At 37.0% G+C, this 20743-nt stretch overlaps 1 protein-coding gene and 1 long non-coding RNA gene across 2 annotated transcripts in view; one reads left to right on the top strand and one right to left on the bottom strand.

Annotated features, from left to right (window-relative positions):
* The window catches only part of LOC126374253 (uncharacterized), a 260701-nt gene that overhangs the window by 189688 nt on the left and 50270 nt on the right, over window positions 1-20743 (top strand). The gene's annotated exons all lie outside the window — the stretch shown is intronic.
* The window catches only part of LOC126374216 (uncharacterized), an 83485-nt gene continuing 63600 nt past the window's right edge, over window positions 859-20743 (bottom strand). The window contains exons 6-7 of the mRNA XM_050020725.1: window positions 4094-4296; window positions 859-3819 (exon numbers count right to left, since the gene is read on the bottom strand). Coding sequence (XP_049876682.1) covers window positions 4099-4296 — 198 coding nt within the window. The 3' untranslated portion in view covers window positions 859-3819; window positions 4094-4098. The remainder of the gene's footprint in view (window positions 3820-4093; window positions 4297-20743) is intronic.

Below are 20743 nucleotides of genomic sequence, written 5' to 3' on the forward strand. Positions count from 1 at the left end.
TACACTATGGGAGTGCACCCAAAGACAATCCCCGGTTCGTGTAGGACTATTGCAGACTATTATTTTATTATTATAGAGTGGGATAAGGGCAGGAGGGTGACGAGTAAGTAATGATACAAAACATACATAGATACATTCACAGCCTGTATACAGGCTGTTAGTGACATCGTAACGAAAACTATTGAGGGATGATTTAAACCATGATTCTGAGTTGATATCAAGAGGAATTTCCCATCGCAAAAGTATAGATCGGAAAATAATTAAATAAAACAGAAAAAAAAAACATGAATTTGTGACACGAAATTCCACTTGATATCAACTCAGAATCATGGTCTGAATCATCCCCCTCAGTATTCGTTACGATGTCAATAACACCCATACCTACTTGTATGGCTACCGTGTACTTGTACGGGGTGTAAAATGACAACGTAACGAATACTGAGAGGGATGATTATTCTTAGTTAATATCAAGTGGAATTTTCCATCGCAAACGTATAAAATTGATACTAATTAAAAAAAAACATGAATTTTGCGACGGAAAATTAATTGTACTCGATATTAACCCAGAATCATGGTCTGGATCATCCCCCTGAGTATTCGTTACGATGTCACTAACATCCTGTATACGTCCCACTCCTTGGCACAGGCCTGCCCTCAATTAACCGAAAGGAGTATGGAGCATACTCTACCACGCTGCTCCCCTAGTTTAAAGAAAAACACTGATACGTAGGTTAAACTGTAATTTTATTAAATACAAAAATACAAACGCACTCAGTGCAATGAGTATATAATAATAATATAATGACAAACAAACTTACATCTAAACATTTTATATATTTACATAATAAGGTACGAAGATCACATTTATCTAAATCACAAATCGTTTAAATTATAATATAAAAATGAAGTAATATTATACCTTCTTTGAAGGAGAATTGTAAAATAGCTTAAATAAAGGTGTTTCCATACTGGTGTTGAGAAACGATTCTTGTTAATACATTAATTAATCGATCGCAGTATGGATACGAACTGGCGTCGTAAGTATGTAAACTCACACCACCTTACAAAAAAAACTAAACCACGGATGAACGTGGGTTTAAGTATTTGACAGCCAAGAAAAATTGAATCCAATTATCATACGATTTGACTAAACTTTTCTTGGCTGTCAAATACTTAAACCCACGTTCATCCCTGTTTTATTTTTTTATTTGTAAGGTAGACAGAGATTATAATTCACAAACTTACGAATACTGGGGGGTTAAAAAGGCCACAACGAATCAATTCATCTAAAAAAACGATTATTGCAATTTGACATTTGCGCATATAAAAGTAAGTGCGCAATGCAAACAAATGTCAAATAGCAATATTGCTGTTTAGATGAATTGCTTTGATGTGGCCTTTTAAACCACCCTGGTCTACGATGGCTATTGCTAAAAGCACATCAGGATTCTTCAGAATTTTCAGTTTTATTGTATGGAAATATTGTCGGTTTTTGTTTCGAATTTCGAAACGTTTAAAGAAATAACGTCAACAATTGACAGGATATTTCAAAATGGAAGACACTCTGTCTACCCATAATAGAGATGAGGGTATGATGATGACGATTACTAATAAGTAATAACTAGATGAATTGTAATGGCGATAATATTTGAAAAATATGAACAGCCTACTTACTACATCCCGCTACTACTACTAGGCATAGGCTTAAACCCTCAATCAACAGAAGGGAATATGGAGCATACTCCTACCACCCTATTCCACTGCGGTTTAGTGGAGGATATCTGAATATAGGGTAGGTCTCTCTCTTTATTTAAGAGCTGCGCTCTTGTCGGTGGAGTAATCGCCATTCCTCTCTTCTTCACCTCCTGATACGACCCGACCTACACCTTCTTATGAGAAGGTGTAGGTCGGGTCGGGTCTACCCTATGGGGTAGGGTAGGGGGTAGGGGAGGGGGTTCTTCTTATAGGGTAGGTATACTTAGGTTTTTTTTACAAAATAAACGAGCTAAATTTCGATGTACAGGTAATTAATCAATTATCATACTTACCTCCATTGCAAAAAAAAAAAAAACAAAAATAATATATAATGAAGAAACAGGGTATGTTGACTTTCAGAAAGGAATTAAAATTGATGAATATTATTTCTGACTTCTATGGCACCAATATATCGGTGATCGAAAAATACCCTTAAAAATGTAATGATGTTGCCAGGCATGATATATTATTACTTGTTTAGGTTAAAAAATAGAATGGCATTTACAGGATGTTAGTGACATCGTAGCGAATACTGAAGTGGATGAAACAGACGATGGAAAATTGCTCTTGATATTAACTCAAAATATTGAGCTGAATCATCCCTCTCAGTATTCGTTACGATGTCACTTACATTCCGTACACTTGCACCCATACAAAAATATCAGGGATATGAGAGTCCTGATATTTCAACACTGTTGTAAGTACCATGGTTATGACCATCCCATGGGATGAATGATGAAATTGGAGTGGAGTAGGTAGATCCATAATTTTCTAAGGGCAAACATATCTGTCTATTCTGTCTACCCTCTAATCTGTCTGTATTTATGAACCTAACAACTCCACTCCAATTTCATCAGTCATCCCGTGATCATGGCACTTGCAACAGAGTTGAAATATTGGGAGTCTCATATCCCTGATTTTAACGCGGTAAGAACCCGGTATTATGTGTTTTAATATTTATTTTGTTTAGATTTTTTCGTTTTCTACGTCTGGCAACACCATTACCAACTAGAATTATTATCTAAATAAGTACCTATACATTTCACAGTTTTGCATTGAATAACTACATTAGATAAATTTTATTGTATTCCACTATCAAAGTGCGTATATAATTAAAACTAATGCCTCTATTGATAAATATGAGCCTTATCTACTAAAACAAATATCATTAACTAAATATCACGTAACAATATTATATAGATAATAACCAAAAAAACTATTTAAGTAACATATTGGTGCTAAGTCCACCAATATGTTACTAAACACCATATAATTTTATTTTAAGTTATATCTGTCATTTTCTTATCCGCCGAAAAGGAAAGGGACAAGTAATCGACAAGCATAACATTTATGCAACACACGTCAATTTTAAGCCAATAACCCAACAGAATTAACTTGACAGCACACGTCAAACGGTTTGCATACCAGCGAGATACCTTTTTGATTCGCCCGGATTATTCATTAATTTACTCAATGTTCCTAAAATTTACGACTGTTAATCATCCGTCCCTTTCCTTTTCGGCGAATAAGAAAATGGCAGGTATAACTTAGAGTAAAATTAGGAGGTATCTGCAGGAATCGGGGCTAATATGCCCAAAATGCCTTTTATGGAGGGCAGAGCCAAAAATCATAGAAGACAACAGAGTTCGTCTGTTAGTTTGGCTTGGACATTGCAAGCTTATCACCCGATTGTCTGAAAGTAAGTTCCGTGCTTCGGAGGGCACGTTAAGCAGTCAGTAAAGTATACAAGAAATAGGATTAGTTCAAACATTCGTATTTATTAGGTATACAATTATATACAAAAGACTATAGAAATATCGATTCTTGTCTATCTACATTACTAAAAAGTAGTTACAAGTAAATAATTATGCCCACTAACGCCTGCTAACCATGCAAAAGCAAAGAATCTGTCTAAACTAATATATTGATTGCAATAAAATTCGTGTTAGGCGTTAAGTAGGCCTACATCATAACAAATATATTATGTAATAAGTAATTATTAATTAACATCGATAGTGGAATCCAAAATGGTCGTTTTTCTTGTCACTGCGCAAGACTTAGAATCTGAAACAGATAAAATATATAAAATATATTTTTTTGACGTGACTTATTGTAGATTTGCCGCAAATGGTATTAACTACTTGGCCTGACAAATAGGCCTGGTATTCGACCACAGCTATCTCTTAAACATCACTATTCGTAAGAATTTCAGAAAATATACCTAAGTACCTACCTATTTTCTTGTACAGTACATATATACATAGCGGTCAAGCACATAACCCTCATTTTTGCGACGCCGCAGTCGGAAATAAGGCCCCTATGTATTAAATGTATTTACCAAGTTCACCGCAGGACAGCTCCAAAGACTCTTTGTCCTCGCGACATGAGCAGTTCAACAGCGCCCACAGCAGCTAGCAGCAGTAGTAGCGCCGTGATTGCCAGCACGGCGCGACACCGCCGCCGGCGCCGCTCGTCGCGCGCCAGCCGCCTCGATAGAGCTTCGCCCCGAGCGCCATCTAGTGTGAACAGTGCGCTGGCGGCCTGGAAATTAATTGAAAAGGATATACATACATACATAAACTTACGCCCGTAATCCCTAATGGGGTGGGCAGAGCCACAAGTAATCAAAGACAACTTGCAGCCACTGTTGATATGAAGTCCAAAGATGGATATGATAAACCTTATGGTGATAAGGGATCAGCCTATCGCCCATAACATTAGTCCATCATGAAAAGGATATCAGTTTGGATATAAGTAATTTAAATAAATATTCTCTTCTATCGTGAGGGTTGGGACGCAACAATTTTGACATATTAGCGAAAAATTCAAAAATGGGACCTTTCTCTCCTCCCCCTCACAGGCTCGCCTCTTAAACGTGAGGACTTTTAGAACGCTACCTCCCTAAAGACCCGGAACACATTCCTACAGAAAAATCGATACCCTCTCACGCACTCTTCAATCCTTTCATTGACCAGACTATCACAGAAGAAACAGGGAAATAAGTTTGTATTGACTAAAAGCTGCGCGCGTTTCCTTATCTTTACAAAAAAAATACATAACTAAATCACAGGTAGGTAGGTACCTACAAAAAATTGTAACGAGGACATTGATAGAAACATAAATAGCCTGTCACGTCCCACTGCTAGGCACAGGCCTCCCCTCAATCAACTGGAGCCGGTATGGAGCTCCAACACGCCGCCTCTCCAGTGGCGGCAAAGGTTGGTGAAGGTTATTGATAATCCTGTTAAAAGTTGAACAAACCTTTCGAATACGAACCGAATAAGACAGTAAAAATAGCGAGAATGTGCATTGGCGCCAAGATAGACTTAAAATTAAATTAAAAGGAAAAATTTGGGCTCAAAACACCGTATTCGAAGTATAGCACTATTTAAAGAGCTATAAATATACAAAATGATAGCTAATTAGGGCAGTGTTTCCGAAACAACGGATACCAATAATAATTAAATAAACATTTACGATTTTTTAAATTATCGTTTTATTGTTACATTTAAATTTTAAACGTTTAAGGGCTTTTAACATAGCCTTTTAACACCTACTTTTGGTTTCGAAATAAAAACAATATTTCATTAATTAAAAACAAAATTACTACAAGTTGTAACACATGGATTGACATAGTTGTGGAAGCTAAGAAGATATGTGTAAGTATACACATGGGCAGCCTGTTTAACGAATGTCTGTGTCTTTGAATGACAGAATTGGGTAGTTCTCGGAATATGGTTTACCCTGAAGGGCAAGGCAAAGGGAACTATCCTACTTATGTATTTATTTTTTTGATGCTGATTAATGAAATGATAAAAGGTGAAACCTAAGCCCCTACCCTCGAAGCAAACTAGATAGATAGGTACATTTTGTTTTTTATTGAATATTCCGATATAATAACACTATCGCGAATGTTTTCCGACTAACTTAATGCGATCATTAACCACAAAACACCACTTCGTATTAATTATTTAGGTTATTCAATGAAGAAAGCAACCGTCCCGTTCCCGCCAAAAAGTCCGGTCAAAGATAAATTATAAAATTCTGATTACTAAATAAAGACAGATCTAAAGGTGACTTAGCCAGCCTTTTTTCTATTTAACCTATTTATTAATTTTAATAAAGAAACGTTTAATAATAAGTGCGACATTTTGCCACATTTTTCTATAACGTCATCTGTGTTTTTTCATACAAATTCCATAGTAATTTCGTGTTTTGACGTTAAGTAAAAAGTAACTGTTTTGACTACTTAGTCGGAAACTAGCCTATTTCCAAGAGGCAATCGGTACTTAAGTAAATCAAATATACTTAATTGCATTCAAACAGAACATAAAAAACATTAATAACTCCAAAACACAAAACCAACAACATTTGAAATAGGAAAATAATTTTAAAATTAAAAATTTTAATCGTATTATTTATTTCAGAAATAGAATTCCGTAGTTGTTAGCAAGTTAGTCTTATTCTATGTTACTATCATTAAATGATACGAAAATGAAAATTGCGTACCTAATGACCTAAAATTTAAAAAAAACAAATCTAAAAACCTAAAATTAACAAAAGAAGTCAAATATCTCTTTAAGTTTACTTCCCCTAAAGTCCAAAAAGTATTTTCTCTATTTTAGGTAATTTACAAAGTCATGTTGGCAACACAGCATACACACACACACACACACATACACACACACACACACAGTTTGTAACAGAAAGCTCGGTGATGTGTGGGTATTTAGTTTATCTCGCTATGGATGTAATTCTGACTACCCCAATTGGGGTATTCCTCATTTAAATTACTATTTGCCATTATTCAAGATATGATGATAACTAGTGTAATAATAATATATTATTATGTAAAATAAATAACTTTCTTTAAAGTTCGCCATTCTGTGCAACTGTATGTATCACAATAATCTGACGAACTCAAACGTATTAAAATTATATCATAAAACATTATAGTTCAAAGTAACTGCGATTATGAAACGAATGAAGTAAAACTTAAGGTACAATAATTGTTAATTTATTTTACATATTCGAACACTATAAACGATCAAGGTGCTATGTCGAAAGCTTTACTAAAATAAAATAAAATGTCAATAACTTACTAATGGTTTCTGATTATAAACAGATAAGTAATTCTTGTTAATTATATTCCAATTGCATATAAAAGTAAAATCGATTTGTTCATACAACACTTTTCGGAACTTTCAAGCTAAATATCTTTATTCCAATTGCATATAAAAGTAAAATCGATTTGTTCATACAACACTTTTCGGAACTTTCAAGCTAAATATCTTGAAAACGTGACGCTTTAGAGCATAGGTTCATTAAAGCTTTTTTGTTCAGAAAAGTGCCCCCTATCGATATGCACAGGTTTCATCGTGCGCCGCAGTTTTAAAAAATCCGCTAGGTGGCGCCACCAGGCTATGCCAGCCTCCATAGTGAAATGTTCAATGCCCTTTATAAATTGATTCAATCCAAAATAATTTTGTGAAAATGATTGGCGCCATATTCTGTGGCAATACTAACCAAATCAATTATTACCTATTTAGAATGTCGATTACCAATTTATTGTTTTAAGAATCTACACACTATTTCAAGCATTTATTGTTACTACACTTCTCATCAAAAAAATCGAAACACCTTGCAAGTTTACGTTTTGTCAGGATTATCAGAAAAATGTGTACATTTAGGAATAAATGTTAAATGTCGTTTAATAGTGAGTAATATGAGCTTATCAAATCTTAATGTTAATGTTCTAAATTTAAATGAATTTTTCATAGGTTTCGTATTTTGTTAAATGAGTCATTTTTATTCCGTATGGAGTATAAAGGAAATGGATAAAACAACACACGTAAATGAAAAAAAAAAAGCTAAAAAACGTTTATTTAATAACTTGTATTCCCTCCCCGAGCTCTAATTACTGCTTCCATACGGTTCTTCATCGATCGGATGAGAGTCACGATCACATGCTGTGGTATATTGTCCCATTCCTCTTGGATTGCATCTTGCAGCTGGCTAAGTGTTTCTGGGGCAGGATCTCTTGCTCGAATTCGTCTCTTTAATTCATCCCACAGATGTTCAATGGGATTCATGTCCGGGCTTCTTGCTGGCCATTCCATAATAGAGATATCGACTTCGTTAAGATAATCTCGTACGACGCCCGCGGTGTGAGCCCTAGCATTGTCGTGCATGAATATGAAGCCGTTGCCAATAAAATGTGCATAGGGCATCACATGAGGCTCGAGACACTCTTCGACGTACCGATGACAGTTTAGTGCAAGCAGACGTGGCCCAGACACGAAAGCAAGCTCTGTCTTACCGTCGGCGCTGATTCCTCCCCAAACCGTCCACGAACCGCCACCATAGCTGACCTTTTCTTCAATGCAGCATTGTGCATAGCGTTCTCCGTCTCTTCTGTAGACCTTGTTCCTTCCGTCGTTACCATACAGCATAATTTTACACTCATCAGAAAAGAGAACTTTGCTCCACTGTAGGTATGACCAATTTAGGTGCTCACGTGCAAAGTTAAGGCGCGCTCATCGATGGTCTGCAGTTAATTTCGGCCCATTTGCTGGCTTATGCGGTACCAGTCCACGATCCTTCAACCTTCTTCTAATTGTAGAGTCACTTACAGCCACCCTTCGTACAACACGAAGCCGCTGCTGCAGTTGAAAAGCGTTAAGGCGTCGATTTCTTAAAAAAGTTGTTACAATAAATCGATCATCTCGCTCAGAAGTGACCCGATTCCTGCCAGATCCTGAACGGCGCGTGAACAAACCAGTCTCCCGATAACGTTGAACAGATGACAGGCTTAGATGCAGTCTTGCAGCCACAACACGCTGACTAAGGCCAGAATCCAGCAATGCCACAACTTGGGCGGCTTCTGTGGGCGAAGTATCCATACGTTTTAGAAAAAAAACCTTTTTTCAGACGTCCCAAAGTCACAGTATTGAAATAAAAAACAAAAAGTTTAAGGATAGGCGCCAATTTTTAGTTTTTAAACGCTAAATGTACTCCAACCCTAAACACACATTTGTCTCAAAACAGTGATTCATTTCGTTTATAAGATAAACAAATGAAATTCTAATTTTGAATTTAGAATTTTCGCTTATTACTGTAATGGCCAAACTGCCAGCTATACATTTATGTATTTTTTTTCATCGTATGAATTCTTTTTTGTGTTAAATTCGGACAGAAACAATGAAAACGGAAGTGTTTCGATTTTTTTGATGAGAAGTGTATTAAGTAGCATATTTCGTGAATTCAAAAGTAAAAACTAATAAATAAGTAATTTTAAAAAAGGAGTTTTTAAAATTATGCGTTCTGTTCCTTTCGACAATTTAAAAAAGTAAAAGTGAGTAAAGGAGATTATAATTCACTTTTTTAACTAGGCTAAGTACTACTTATTACTTTTTATATAAAAAAAATATTGCCTTTAAATGAAGAAAAAAAGAAATAGAAAAAATATAATAAAAGGCATTTGAATTATTTCTCTTTCAAATTAAAGCCAGTGTTTATTAATATTATGTTCTTTTTTTAAAATAACATTTTAGAAAAACTCCATAATGAAATCTCTTTTGTAAAGTGCGACGAATTTGAACTATTTTTTTTGTTCTTCACGTTAGCAAAGAGATGTATTACGTGTTAACAATGTAAAACAATGACAACAAAATACTAACATTACTGCAATGGCAGAACAATAAAGTACTAGGCATTATGTGAAATCGGTCAAGATCATGAGAATAACTATGTTAGAATTTATAAGTACAGGTGATGTTTATGAAAATTACTATAATTCCGTACTTTTAGCCTTCTGTGTAAATGTGCGACGAGCTGATAGGTAAGTGGAGGACGTATAGGAATTTAAAGAAATAATTCTATTGTGGATTCAGCTCGGGAGGCATAATGGCGTGTGTCAACAAAACCTCGCAACAGACACGCCACAGTTTCTGGTAAAATAATTTCGGGCTCAGTTTTTACCTGGAATGAAAGTATCGTGTCCGTTTCGAGGTATTGTTGAAATCACATCAGAATATCGTCATCTCCCTAGCATTATCCCGTTTTCCACAGGGTCCGCTTACCTAACCTGAAGATTTGACAGGTCTTACAGAAGTGACTACCTGTCTGACCTAACCCGCGAAGAGAAAACCAGCCCAATGCAGGTTAGGTCAAAATTTATTTCTCGGAAATGTGGGTTTCCTCAGGATGTTTTCCTTCACCGCACAGCACGTGTTAGTAATTTATGATTCAAAGATGAATTCGAAGACAAAATCGACAATCATTGGTTTAGGCCTGTGCTGGATTTGAACCTGCGACCTCAAAGTGAGAGTCAAGCGTTCTACCAACTGGAACTGGGCTACCACGGCTTCCGTTGAACAAAAGGCAACGAATATAAAAACAACACATATCGCTCCAATTTCTCTGGAATGTGGGTTACCTCACGATGTTTTCCTTCACCAAGACAAGTGATAAGTACACATAAATACAAATAATCACGCTTGACTCCCATTAGGGTAGGCAGTGAACTCGACATTCACTTTCTCTTCCTCTCCTATTAAAATCTTTATACGTACGGTCACGAGCATTAATATGTATACACTTTTGGTATCATGTCACATTAACTTTTTTGACAAATTGAACTTTAAGTCTCACTAAATGTCAAATATGTTAGTGCGACAGAGTCCTAAAGTGGGTACCTACATTATATTGCTCATGACTGTACATGCTTGCAGATTTAACTATTGAACGAAACATAGACAGATAAATCTAAAATTACTTATCTCAAATCTCGTCATTCGTTGCAAGAATCAAATTGCATTGTTATGTTTCTACTTTTATGGTGCGTCACGATCTTCGGCGAACGTGGTCTTCTATAGAAGTACGATGCGTCTGTCGATAGCCCGAATATGGCAACGCACCTTGATATTAGTCGTTAATTCAATATAATATGTATGAAGTTTGATTTATCTAAATGTATTTGTGTAGAAGGTCTTTTTTCTTTTTTTTTTAAATATAATAGGTTCGCGTTTGACCACAATCTCACCTGATGTTAAGTGACGATGTGGTCTAGGGTGGATCACGATTACCTAGAAAATGCCTATTCACTCTAGCCTTGAAGACTCCTAGATTATAACGAGTCGGAAAAACAGACGACGGCAGACAGTTCCAGGCCTTGGCAGTTCGCATCGAAAAGGAAGAAGCAAAACGCTTAGTGCGGATTGGTGGTATATCCACAACATAAGGATGAAATGTCTGCCGACGCCTGGTTTCCCGTAGATGGAATGGAGTGGGTGGAATTAACTCGTGAAGTTCCTGCGCACACTCACCGAAGATATTCTTCAATATTTCTTCTTCTTGTATCTGAATCTGTTGATTATTATTACGTATTTACACTAGACATTGACGTTATCGTACACGCGCATTTGTGTGTGACGTCTGACGCCTAATCGAAGACTAAATAAGACTGAAGGGGGTGAGGTAAACCTAGCTCAGACGCTGGTGGGGAGCGGAGAGTTGCCGTTCTATACGTAGTATTATTCCTTACTCTAAGCCAACGTGATAAGTAGCTCCATGTCGCGCAAAGAACGCTTAACGCTGTCTTCTTACAGTAACAGTAACTTAAGGTTTATAGCACAACGGGAACTTTCCCACTTTGGGAACATTCCCGGGCACGGCATATAACTGCTCAACACTCTCCTTTTACGCCGCTCAAAGATATAAAGATAAGAAAATAGCACATTAAAAAATCCAAAATTGCATAGCAAAGGTCAGAACGATTACTTGGTGTCTTATCATCAGAATTCCGAGGCAAGCGGCGCCACCATTACATTCTAGATTTATTGCACTACATACTACAATTGCAATGTTTTGTTAACACTAATGAGACTATTAGTCAGTAACGTTATACGCACGAGTGTGGGTTTTCAAATTTGCAAGGGCGAATGGCGTAAAAGTTGGAGTCAGTATACCTGAGCACCGGGCCAAGCCAATTTCTCTTCAGGCCGCACTAAGTTTTGATTTTTGTATGGAATGTCCAGGATGTGCTTTGAAATGTTCATCAGCGCTTATCGCTATTGACCCACTAGGGTCGATTAATTCTTTCAAATATTTTTCCTCTCAGACGACGCCCTGAGCCGAGGTTCGCGCCCAACAGGGCACCCTCAGGCCTGTTGTCTTAAACGTTGTACCGGGTGAGAGCCTTCAGCGCTCCCCATTTGTCTGGCCAAGTAGTTAATGCCATCTGCGGCAAATCTACAATAAGTCACGTCAAAAAAAAAGCTTTGAAAAGACAAGAAAAAACTACACCACAGCAATTGGATAACACTGTTGTATAATTTCAAATAATATCTATGGAAGGTTGTCTGGGCCTAATAATGATGGAACCGACCACTTTAATTTTCTGTCTTCTTCTTATCGTGATGTTTGTGAAGGTGGTATACCAGCCTCATCAACCCTGGTGTCAGGGTTACGATTGAGCCGCCAAAGGCCCCTGACATGGCTCATGTAACGATTACTCACTTACATCAGTAAAAAGTAACCGGGACCAACGGCTTAACGTGCCTTCCGAAGCACGGAATTTCCTGTAAGCATATACATAAAGCAAAGTAAAATGTTTATTTTTCATAAAAAATACAGAAAATATTGGTACGATAAAAACCCCACAAAACCAATTCCTCGGTCATGTATTCATAATAAAGTGTTCATTAATACATTCAAAGTATACTTGTATAAATATGTCTCCATAACGCTATATTAACTCCAGTAAGCGTGTCTCAGCTCAACGTTCAATATTCGCGAATGAATTATTGATCACTTGCACTGTCGCCGCCAGGTCACTGTCCCGCCATTGTTAGATCATTTATTGTTAAATATCGACTATTTATTGTATTGTGACGGTCATTTATTGTAATACTATTTATAGCTATCTTATTAATTTCCAGGTATAATACTGGTAAGACATTTGTCTTGAATATACAGCTTAGCGACATCGTAACGAAAACTTTGGCGGCTGATTCAGGCAATGATTCTGAGTTGATATCAAGTGGAATTTTCCGTCGCTAAATGCATGTTTTTTTTGTTTTTTTTTTTTTAAATTATTTTAATTGTACACTTTTGCGATGGAAAATTATTCTTGACATTAACTCAGAATAATGGGCTGAATCATCCCTTTCAGTATTCGTTACGATGTTACTTACACCCCGTATATGTACGTATGGAGTAAAGAATACTGAGGGAGATGAATCTGACCATACACGAAGTGGAATTTTCTGTAGGAAAATTAATTAAAGCTTTTGTTGTCAAAAGTTTTTGTTACGATGTGCACTGTACTGTACTAATTAAACATCAGTGTTTCATTTATAAGTTAATTAATCACGATTGTACTTAAGTACTTAAATCAAGTGTTTTATAGCTAACAATAATATTTTTATAGTACTTATCACCATCCGTATAATTACCATCCATAGGGAAGGTCCTGCCCCAGCAGTGGGGACGTTAATGGGCTGATGATGATGATGAGTACTTATCTAAAAAGTAGTACCAGATTTATAATAAGTAACGTGTAATTTTTCAAATGTAACTTCATTAACACTTTCAAGGACAGAACGTCTAATGACGTTCTGATCCCAAGGTGTCATATTGCCTATTATGAACCATCAATGACCCATGTCCGTCAAAGGGTTAAGTAAAAATAATTGTAAAACGTATGTTTATACGTTAATAGAAGTGAGTCAGCCTAGGCAACAATTATATCTATGTTTGTTTACGATGTAGAATAAGATCTCTTTGTAAATGTATTTATTATTATGCTAAAAAAAGGAATTTATAAAAAAAAACTGTACTGGACTATGTGTACTGTGGACGAGACTTTATATCCCAAAATAAATGATAAACGAGTATGTCACCAACTACGTCACGACATGACAATAGTCATGCTGTCAAGTTACAAAACAAACCGCGTCTCACTTTCACGACACAATACAACTGAGCAGGTACATTCGAGGAATAATATCATCTCTGCAAAGTCGTGACCACAGAGTTATCATTACACGAAGATGCCGCGGGAGCATAGTCGGTGGGGCCGAAATATGCACAAAACGCGAGAGTAAGGAATGGAATTCTTTTCCTGCGTCATTGTTCCCCGATTAAAATTTGGAGATTTTCAAGGCAGGCACTATTTGAATTTGTATGCTCCACCGTAAACCACATCGCTTCTTTAAAGTTGTCAAGTTGGATCATGATCAAAGGCACTCAAATTTTTAAATAAAAAAAAAAACTATCGAGGGATCGAATTGCAAAACTATCCACTTCATTAATTGGTTCTTTGATATCGCGCAACCACAATCAGCGACGTCCTCCGTGGTCCAATGGTTGAGCGTTGGACTTACGATCCGGAGATCCTGGGTACGATTCCCGGTGGGGACATATCACAAAAATTACTCTGTGGTCCCTAGTTTGGTTAGGACATTACAGTCTGATCACGTGATTGTCCGAAAGTAAGATGATCCGTGCTTTGGAAGGCACGGCCGTTGGTCCCGGTTACTACTTACTGATGTAAGTAAGTAGTCGTTACATGAGCCATACCAGGGGCCTTTGGCAGCGCAATCATAACCCTGACACCAGGGTTGATGAGGTTGGTATTGCACCTCACTACCCTCACGATAAGAAGAAGACTACGGAATGAACTGCGGATAAATCGATGTAGCGGTCCACCCAGAAATGTCTTGGTGCAACCGCTTGACACGTCGACGAGAGTTAACAGGCGACATTTCAGTGCTGAGGGCATATCTGTGTTGTTTCTATGATCTATGGTCGTGGCGTAACGAGCGATCTTCAACCCGGGAAATGCTCGGCTAAATTGGTTAACTGTTTTGTTTGTATGGTAAACATGAATAAAACGTACATAACACGACAAAGAGAACAACAGAGGTGTAAAAATTTGCGTGTTTTTACCGCATTTTTATTTTATATATTTATGTGGGATATTGAATGAGCCATGATGTTAATTTGCTTTAGAATTCATGTTTAGATCATAAATGATTATCACGTGCTCAGCGGTAAAGGATAACATCGTGAGGAAACCCACATTCCCGAGAAATGCATTTTCGGAAGTATGTGACCTAACCTGTATTGAGAGACAGAGGCAGACAGTTGAAGGATAGACAGGCAGTCGCTTCTAAAAACCGGACCTGTCAAATCTTCAGGTTAGGTAAGAGGACCCTGTGAGATAAGGGATAATGCTAGGGAGATGATGATGATACACTGCTGCACTGCTTTTATTTTTTCCTTATTTACAAAAAACAAAAAATATATTCCGACCCCAAATCATCATAGACATTTTTTGGTTTTCCCCGAAGGGTAAGGCAAAGGGAACTATGCCCATACAGCCATGTCTTACGTATTTTTTTCTTGGTGATTGATAAAATGATGAAAGATGATGATGAAACCTAAGCCCCCACCCTCGGAGTAGACTCCTACTCCGAACCCCAAACGAATTAACTCAAAAGTCCGCATAACTTTCGAGTTATGAAGCGGCTTCCTGGCACGAAGCGAAAATAGGCAGATACACTTTGTTCATTGAATACTCCCATATAATAACACTCGCGAATGTCTTCCGACTAACTTAATGCGATCATTAACCACAAAACACCACTTCGTATTAATTATTTAGATTATTCAATGAAGAAAGCAACTGTCCCGTTCCCGTTTCCCGCCAAAAAGACCTCATCATAGACAACCCTTTTTAAATTCATACCATAAACCAAATCCCCATTCATTATCAATCAATCAATCAATCAATCAAAACACTATCCTTCCATTATCCTTCCATAGTGTTCTCTGTTACTTTCTTATCAATATTACTTTCCGTTCTACTCACTTTCCTACATTTATATTTTACCTATACAGCAAGAGGTACAGTAAATATTGTTAAATACCTACTTTGAAATTTAATTTCTGACACTTCATACATTTTGGCCATTTCGAAACAAAATAGCCACAGAAATTCATACATACAATTTAAATTAAACTTCATCTTAGGTAAATAACCTAACCCTTACTCAAATTATTTTTAAAGTATGTTGTAAAGAATGAGATAATACTTAGTCTCTTAATTACGTACACATACGAGTAGTTCCTAGACAGGTTTTTGTACAGAACACGCCTAGGTTGAGAGAAAAGCGGTCCTCAGTACTAGATCATAATTAAATCTAGAATTTATTTCCTAATTCCTGTGACATTAAAGTCTATTTAAAAGAACGGTTCGGCGTAGCAAAGTGATATTTAAAGGAAATTGTTAATTCTGAGTAAAAATTTTTCACTTACGCGGAAATGTACGTGAATATTTGTGGAAAACATTTATATTGCGTGCGTAGATAAATGAGTAGAGGCAGGATGATTGGACACTTAATAAGACACACACGAACTATTAAAAACATCATAGAAGGGAAGGTAGAAGGAAAGAGAGGAAGGGGAAGACCAAGTAGAGATTCATCATCATTAACGTCCCCACTGCTGGGGCACGGGCTTTCCCTATGGGTGCATATGGTAGGGAGATCGGGACTTAAACCATCACGCGGGCCCAGTGCGGATTGATGGTTATTAACGACTGCTAATGCAGCCGGGACCAACGGCTTAACGTGCCTTCCGAAGCACGGAGGAGCTCGAGATGATTTTTTTTTTGTGGTCACCCATCCTTTGCGAAAGTTGCTTAACTTCAACAATTGCAGACCGAACACGTTTACCGCTGCGCCACCGAACTCCTCAAAGAAGAGCTTACATGGAACAAATTAAAGAGATGGCGAACGTCGTGTCTTATAAGGAGGTCAAAGAACTGGCCCTTGATAGACGAGAATCGAGAATACACCGACAAGAGCGTGGATCTTAAATTTATGATAATGATGAGTTAAATAAGGCATTTTCGTTTTGTCCTGCCTCTGCTAAGGCTACTCTAAGTTTGAAATTTTCTAACAAAAATTAATAATTTTATAAGCCCGACATAAACTGTAAATTATGATTATTATTTAAATAAACAGTGAAATATTATTCTTAATACATACATAAACAATACATACATACATAAAATTAACATTTAAAAAACACGAAATGCATTATTTTTTGTGTCAATGCTAAGATCATTAGTTATATTGTAATGATTGTTGTAATATGGTAAAATTTCGTCTGTCTGCGTCTATCGGTGTCAGGCCGGTTGCTAACTGTCATTCCCACTTTGACAGTTTGACTTCAAAATGAGGGTCACACAAGAGATGTTGCAATTGTTTCGAAAAAAAGAAATATAATACTAAAACACTTTATTGCACACACATTCGCAAGACACTTACAGGAAAACTTATGAGTGGTGGGCAAAGGCGGCCTTATTACTAAGAGCGATGTCTTCCAGACAACCCTCGGCATAAAAAACAACTGCAGTGTAGCGTATTGTATCGTATTGTTTAAAGAGTAGGTAATTGAACGCACTCTGAACTGGGAGAGAATCTTCAGCACTCCACATTTGTCCGTCTACGTAGTTTATGCCATGAAATGTGGTTCCGTGATCGAGCGTAAGGCTCACGATCCAGAGATCCCGAGTTCGAATCCCGGTGAGGCAATATCACTAAAATTACTTTATGATCCCTAGTTTGGTTAAGACATTACAGACTGATCACCTGATTGTTCGAAAGTAAGATGACCCGTGCTTCGGAAGCCAAGTTAAGCCGTTGGTTCCGGCTACTACTTACTAATTTTAGTAAGTATTCGTTACATGAGTCATGTCAGGGGCCTTTGACAGCTGAATAATAACCCTGACACCAGAGTTGATGAGCTTGGTATTTTGGATCCACCTAACAACCCACACGTGAGAAGAAGAGGCAAACCTAAAAGTCAGCTTAAAAAACCGCACTCTGATTTTCCTTAACCCAGCATGAGAAGTTTGAACTGTGGAAAGCCTACATACAAATTACTTCATCAAGGCCTGATATTAACGTGAAGTTCCTGTTAGTATCACGATCACAGCAATAGGTAACTTTCATTTTATACGACTAACTTGCTCTACGGAAATGCACTATATTATTGCATCACCGGAACAGACATTGCTATGCTAAGCTATGCTAAGTAATAAGGTTATTTACACAGAATGTTAGTGACATCATAACGGCCTCCGTGGTCCAGTGGTTGAGCGTTGGGCTCACGATCCAGAGGTCCCGGTTGCGAATCCCGGTGGGGACATATCGTAAAAATCACTTCGTGATCCCTAATTTGGTTAGGACATTACAGGCCGATCACCTGATTGTCCAAAAAGTAAAATGATCCGTGCTTCGGAAGACTCGCTAAGCCGTTGGTCCAGGGCTACTAGCCCAAACAACTCCACCGACCCGCAGTAGAGCAGCGTCGTGGAGTATGCTCCATATCCCCTCATCAGAGGTTGTCTATGATGATTGGGGTCGGAGTGCCTTTTTGGTTTAACGTGCATTTATTTTTGTAAAAAGTAGAAAAATAAAATTTAATTCTATATCCCACATTTACAGGCCATATAAGCTATTTAAATATTTATATTCTGTTAGTATTTCCAAACTATTATTGTACAATCAACATAAATATCGTGGATTCGGCCTTCGGTTTGTCAAACGCATCCGTTCACCCTAATGCTTGCAATTTACTGCAATCCAGGGGCGAATTCAGCCGCTGATTGGGTCCATACTTATCAAATATTTAAATAACATAATATAAAAAGTAAAATAGTAAAGTATAGTATGAAATAGTAACGAGTACTGAGGAGGATGATTCAGACCATGATTCCGAGTTAATATCAAGTGGAATTTTCCGTCGCAAAAGTATGGAACTCTAAAACAATTTAATTAAAAAAGAAACACAAAAATTGCTTATGGGGAACTATCGGCATTGCATACAAAAAACTCACGACTGTGTCCTTATAAGGAGGAACACAAACCACAGATAATTATAATAAATAAATAATGATAAATGAAAATGATAACACATTCCCGAGAAATGCATTTTAGGAGGTATGTGACTTAACGTGTATTGGGCTGGTTTTCCCTTCGCGGGTTAGAAGGTCAGACAGGCAGTCGCTTCTGTAAAAAACCGGACGTAAGCGAACCCTGTGAAAAACGGGATAATGCTAGGGAGATGATAATAAATGAGGATATTCGTGCCTCACTCCCCAGCCGAGTGCAATACCAGCGTCATGGGTGACGCCGCGGCTTATGCTAAGGGTGTCCGTGGTGGCGGACACCCTCAGCATATTTAAATAGCTTATATGGCCTGTAAATGTGGGATATAGAATTAAATTTTATTTTTCTCCTTTTTTAAAAAAAAATGCACCTTGGCATTCCGGCCCCAAATGATTGTTTCGACCAACATGTTATTTGTTTATATCATTATAATTGTTGTTAATATTATTCAATACATCTTATTGTGTAGAACTAAAAAATTGTATGCCTATTTTTTGGTATGAAACGCATCATGAATTTTGTAGTTAGGTATAATATTCTTTATAATATCTGTCTCGATAAAAACTTATACAATTAGGCCTCTGATCCTTAATCCGACCCTGCTGTAGTTAAAACCGTGTTGTAACTTGCAACTGAATTGCACTAGTATATTTTAGCATTAATCTTTAATAGGGCACTGTTAAACTATATTGATGAAGATAAGACACTAATGTAACATGAATAGTGTATTTTACAACATCGCATCCCGCTAGCAAACGGGGTCTCTAAAAGGGTCATATTAATGGGCGCAATGGCCCCGATTCCTGCAGACACCTAATTTTATTTTAAGTTATACCCGTCACTTTCGAATCCGCCAAAAAGGAAAGGGACGGTAGATTGACAACTTTTAATTTTAAAATGAATGAATAACCCGGGCGAATTAAATAGGCATCTCGCTGATATGCAACCCGTTTCACGTGTGCTGTCAGCTTAATTCTGTGGGTAACCCCACAACCACAACCAATACTAAATGAGAAGGTATTTTTAAATGTCTGTCTAAAATTTACATGTGTTCCTTAAATTTTATGTCTGACGACTATCCGTCCCTTTCCTTTTCGGCGGATAAGAGAATGACAAGTATAACTTAAAATAAAATTAAATGGTGTCTACTAGAATTAGCACCATTATACCCCTCAGGTATGATTTCAGTGGTTCTCGATATAAATATAAAAACCATCGGACATGTTCTAAGTTTGGCGCAAAATTTGGCCAAGTGTACAAGTAATATGTTACATACTATCACTTACGTAAATTTACAGGGTCGTTTTCAATTGTCAATCGCAACTCCTTGTTATATTCGCTAACATATTACTTATTACCAACACTAGAACCTTCCTATTGCAAACGACTGTTGGATGTTACATTACTTATGTTGGCAAACCACTAGTGATGTAACTTACAGACTTATTGTTGTCCACTAAGTAGTGTTGCTAAAGAGACCATCTTCCTAATAATAAGTTGTTAACTCCGTGGCTTTTAGTAATTGTCAATGGTCTACTTGTGAAGAAGCATAGCATAAGAAATACGGTACAGTCACGTGTATAGAGTAAATTAATTGATGGGATGTCGAGTCAATTTTGTATGAAAAATTTTACCGCCAAATCAACACTTGAAGCGCGAAGTAAGACTAATTTCATCACAAGAAAGAAATTGTTCAAATAGAATATTGTCATCTACAACTTTTCTATTCAGATTAAGGGAAAAGAGATGTTGCCAAAAAGCGTAAGCGCGAAAATTTATAAGTCTATGGTCAACAAACTCTTTTTTTGGGCGCCATTTTTTCAATATAGCAGGATGATTCAGACCATGATTCTGAGTTAATATCAAGTGGAATTTTTCGTCGTAAAATTCATGTTTTTTTTTTTGTTTTTTTAAATTATTTTCAATTCTATACTTGGATGGAAAATTCCACTTGATATTAACTCAGAATAATCAGCTGAATCATCTCCCTTAGTATTCGTTACGATGTCACTTACACCCTGTAT

The sequence above is a fragment of the Pectinophora gossypiella genome, chromosome 17, assembly GCF_024362695.1.
Source record: "Pectinophora gossypiella chromosome 17, ilPecGoss1.1, whole genome shotgun sequence".
NCBI lineage: Eukaryota > Metazoa > Arthropoda > Insecta > Lepidoptera > Gelechiidae > Pectinophora > Pectinophora gossypiella.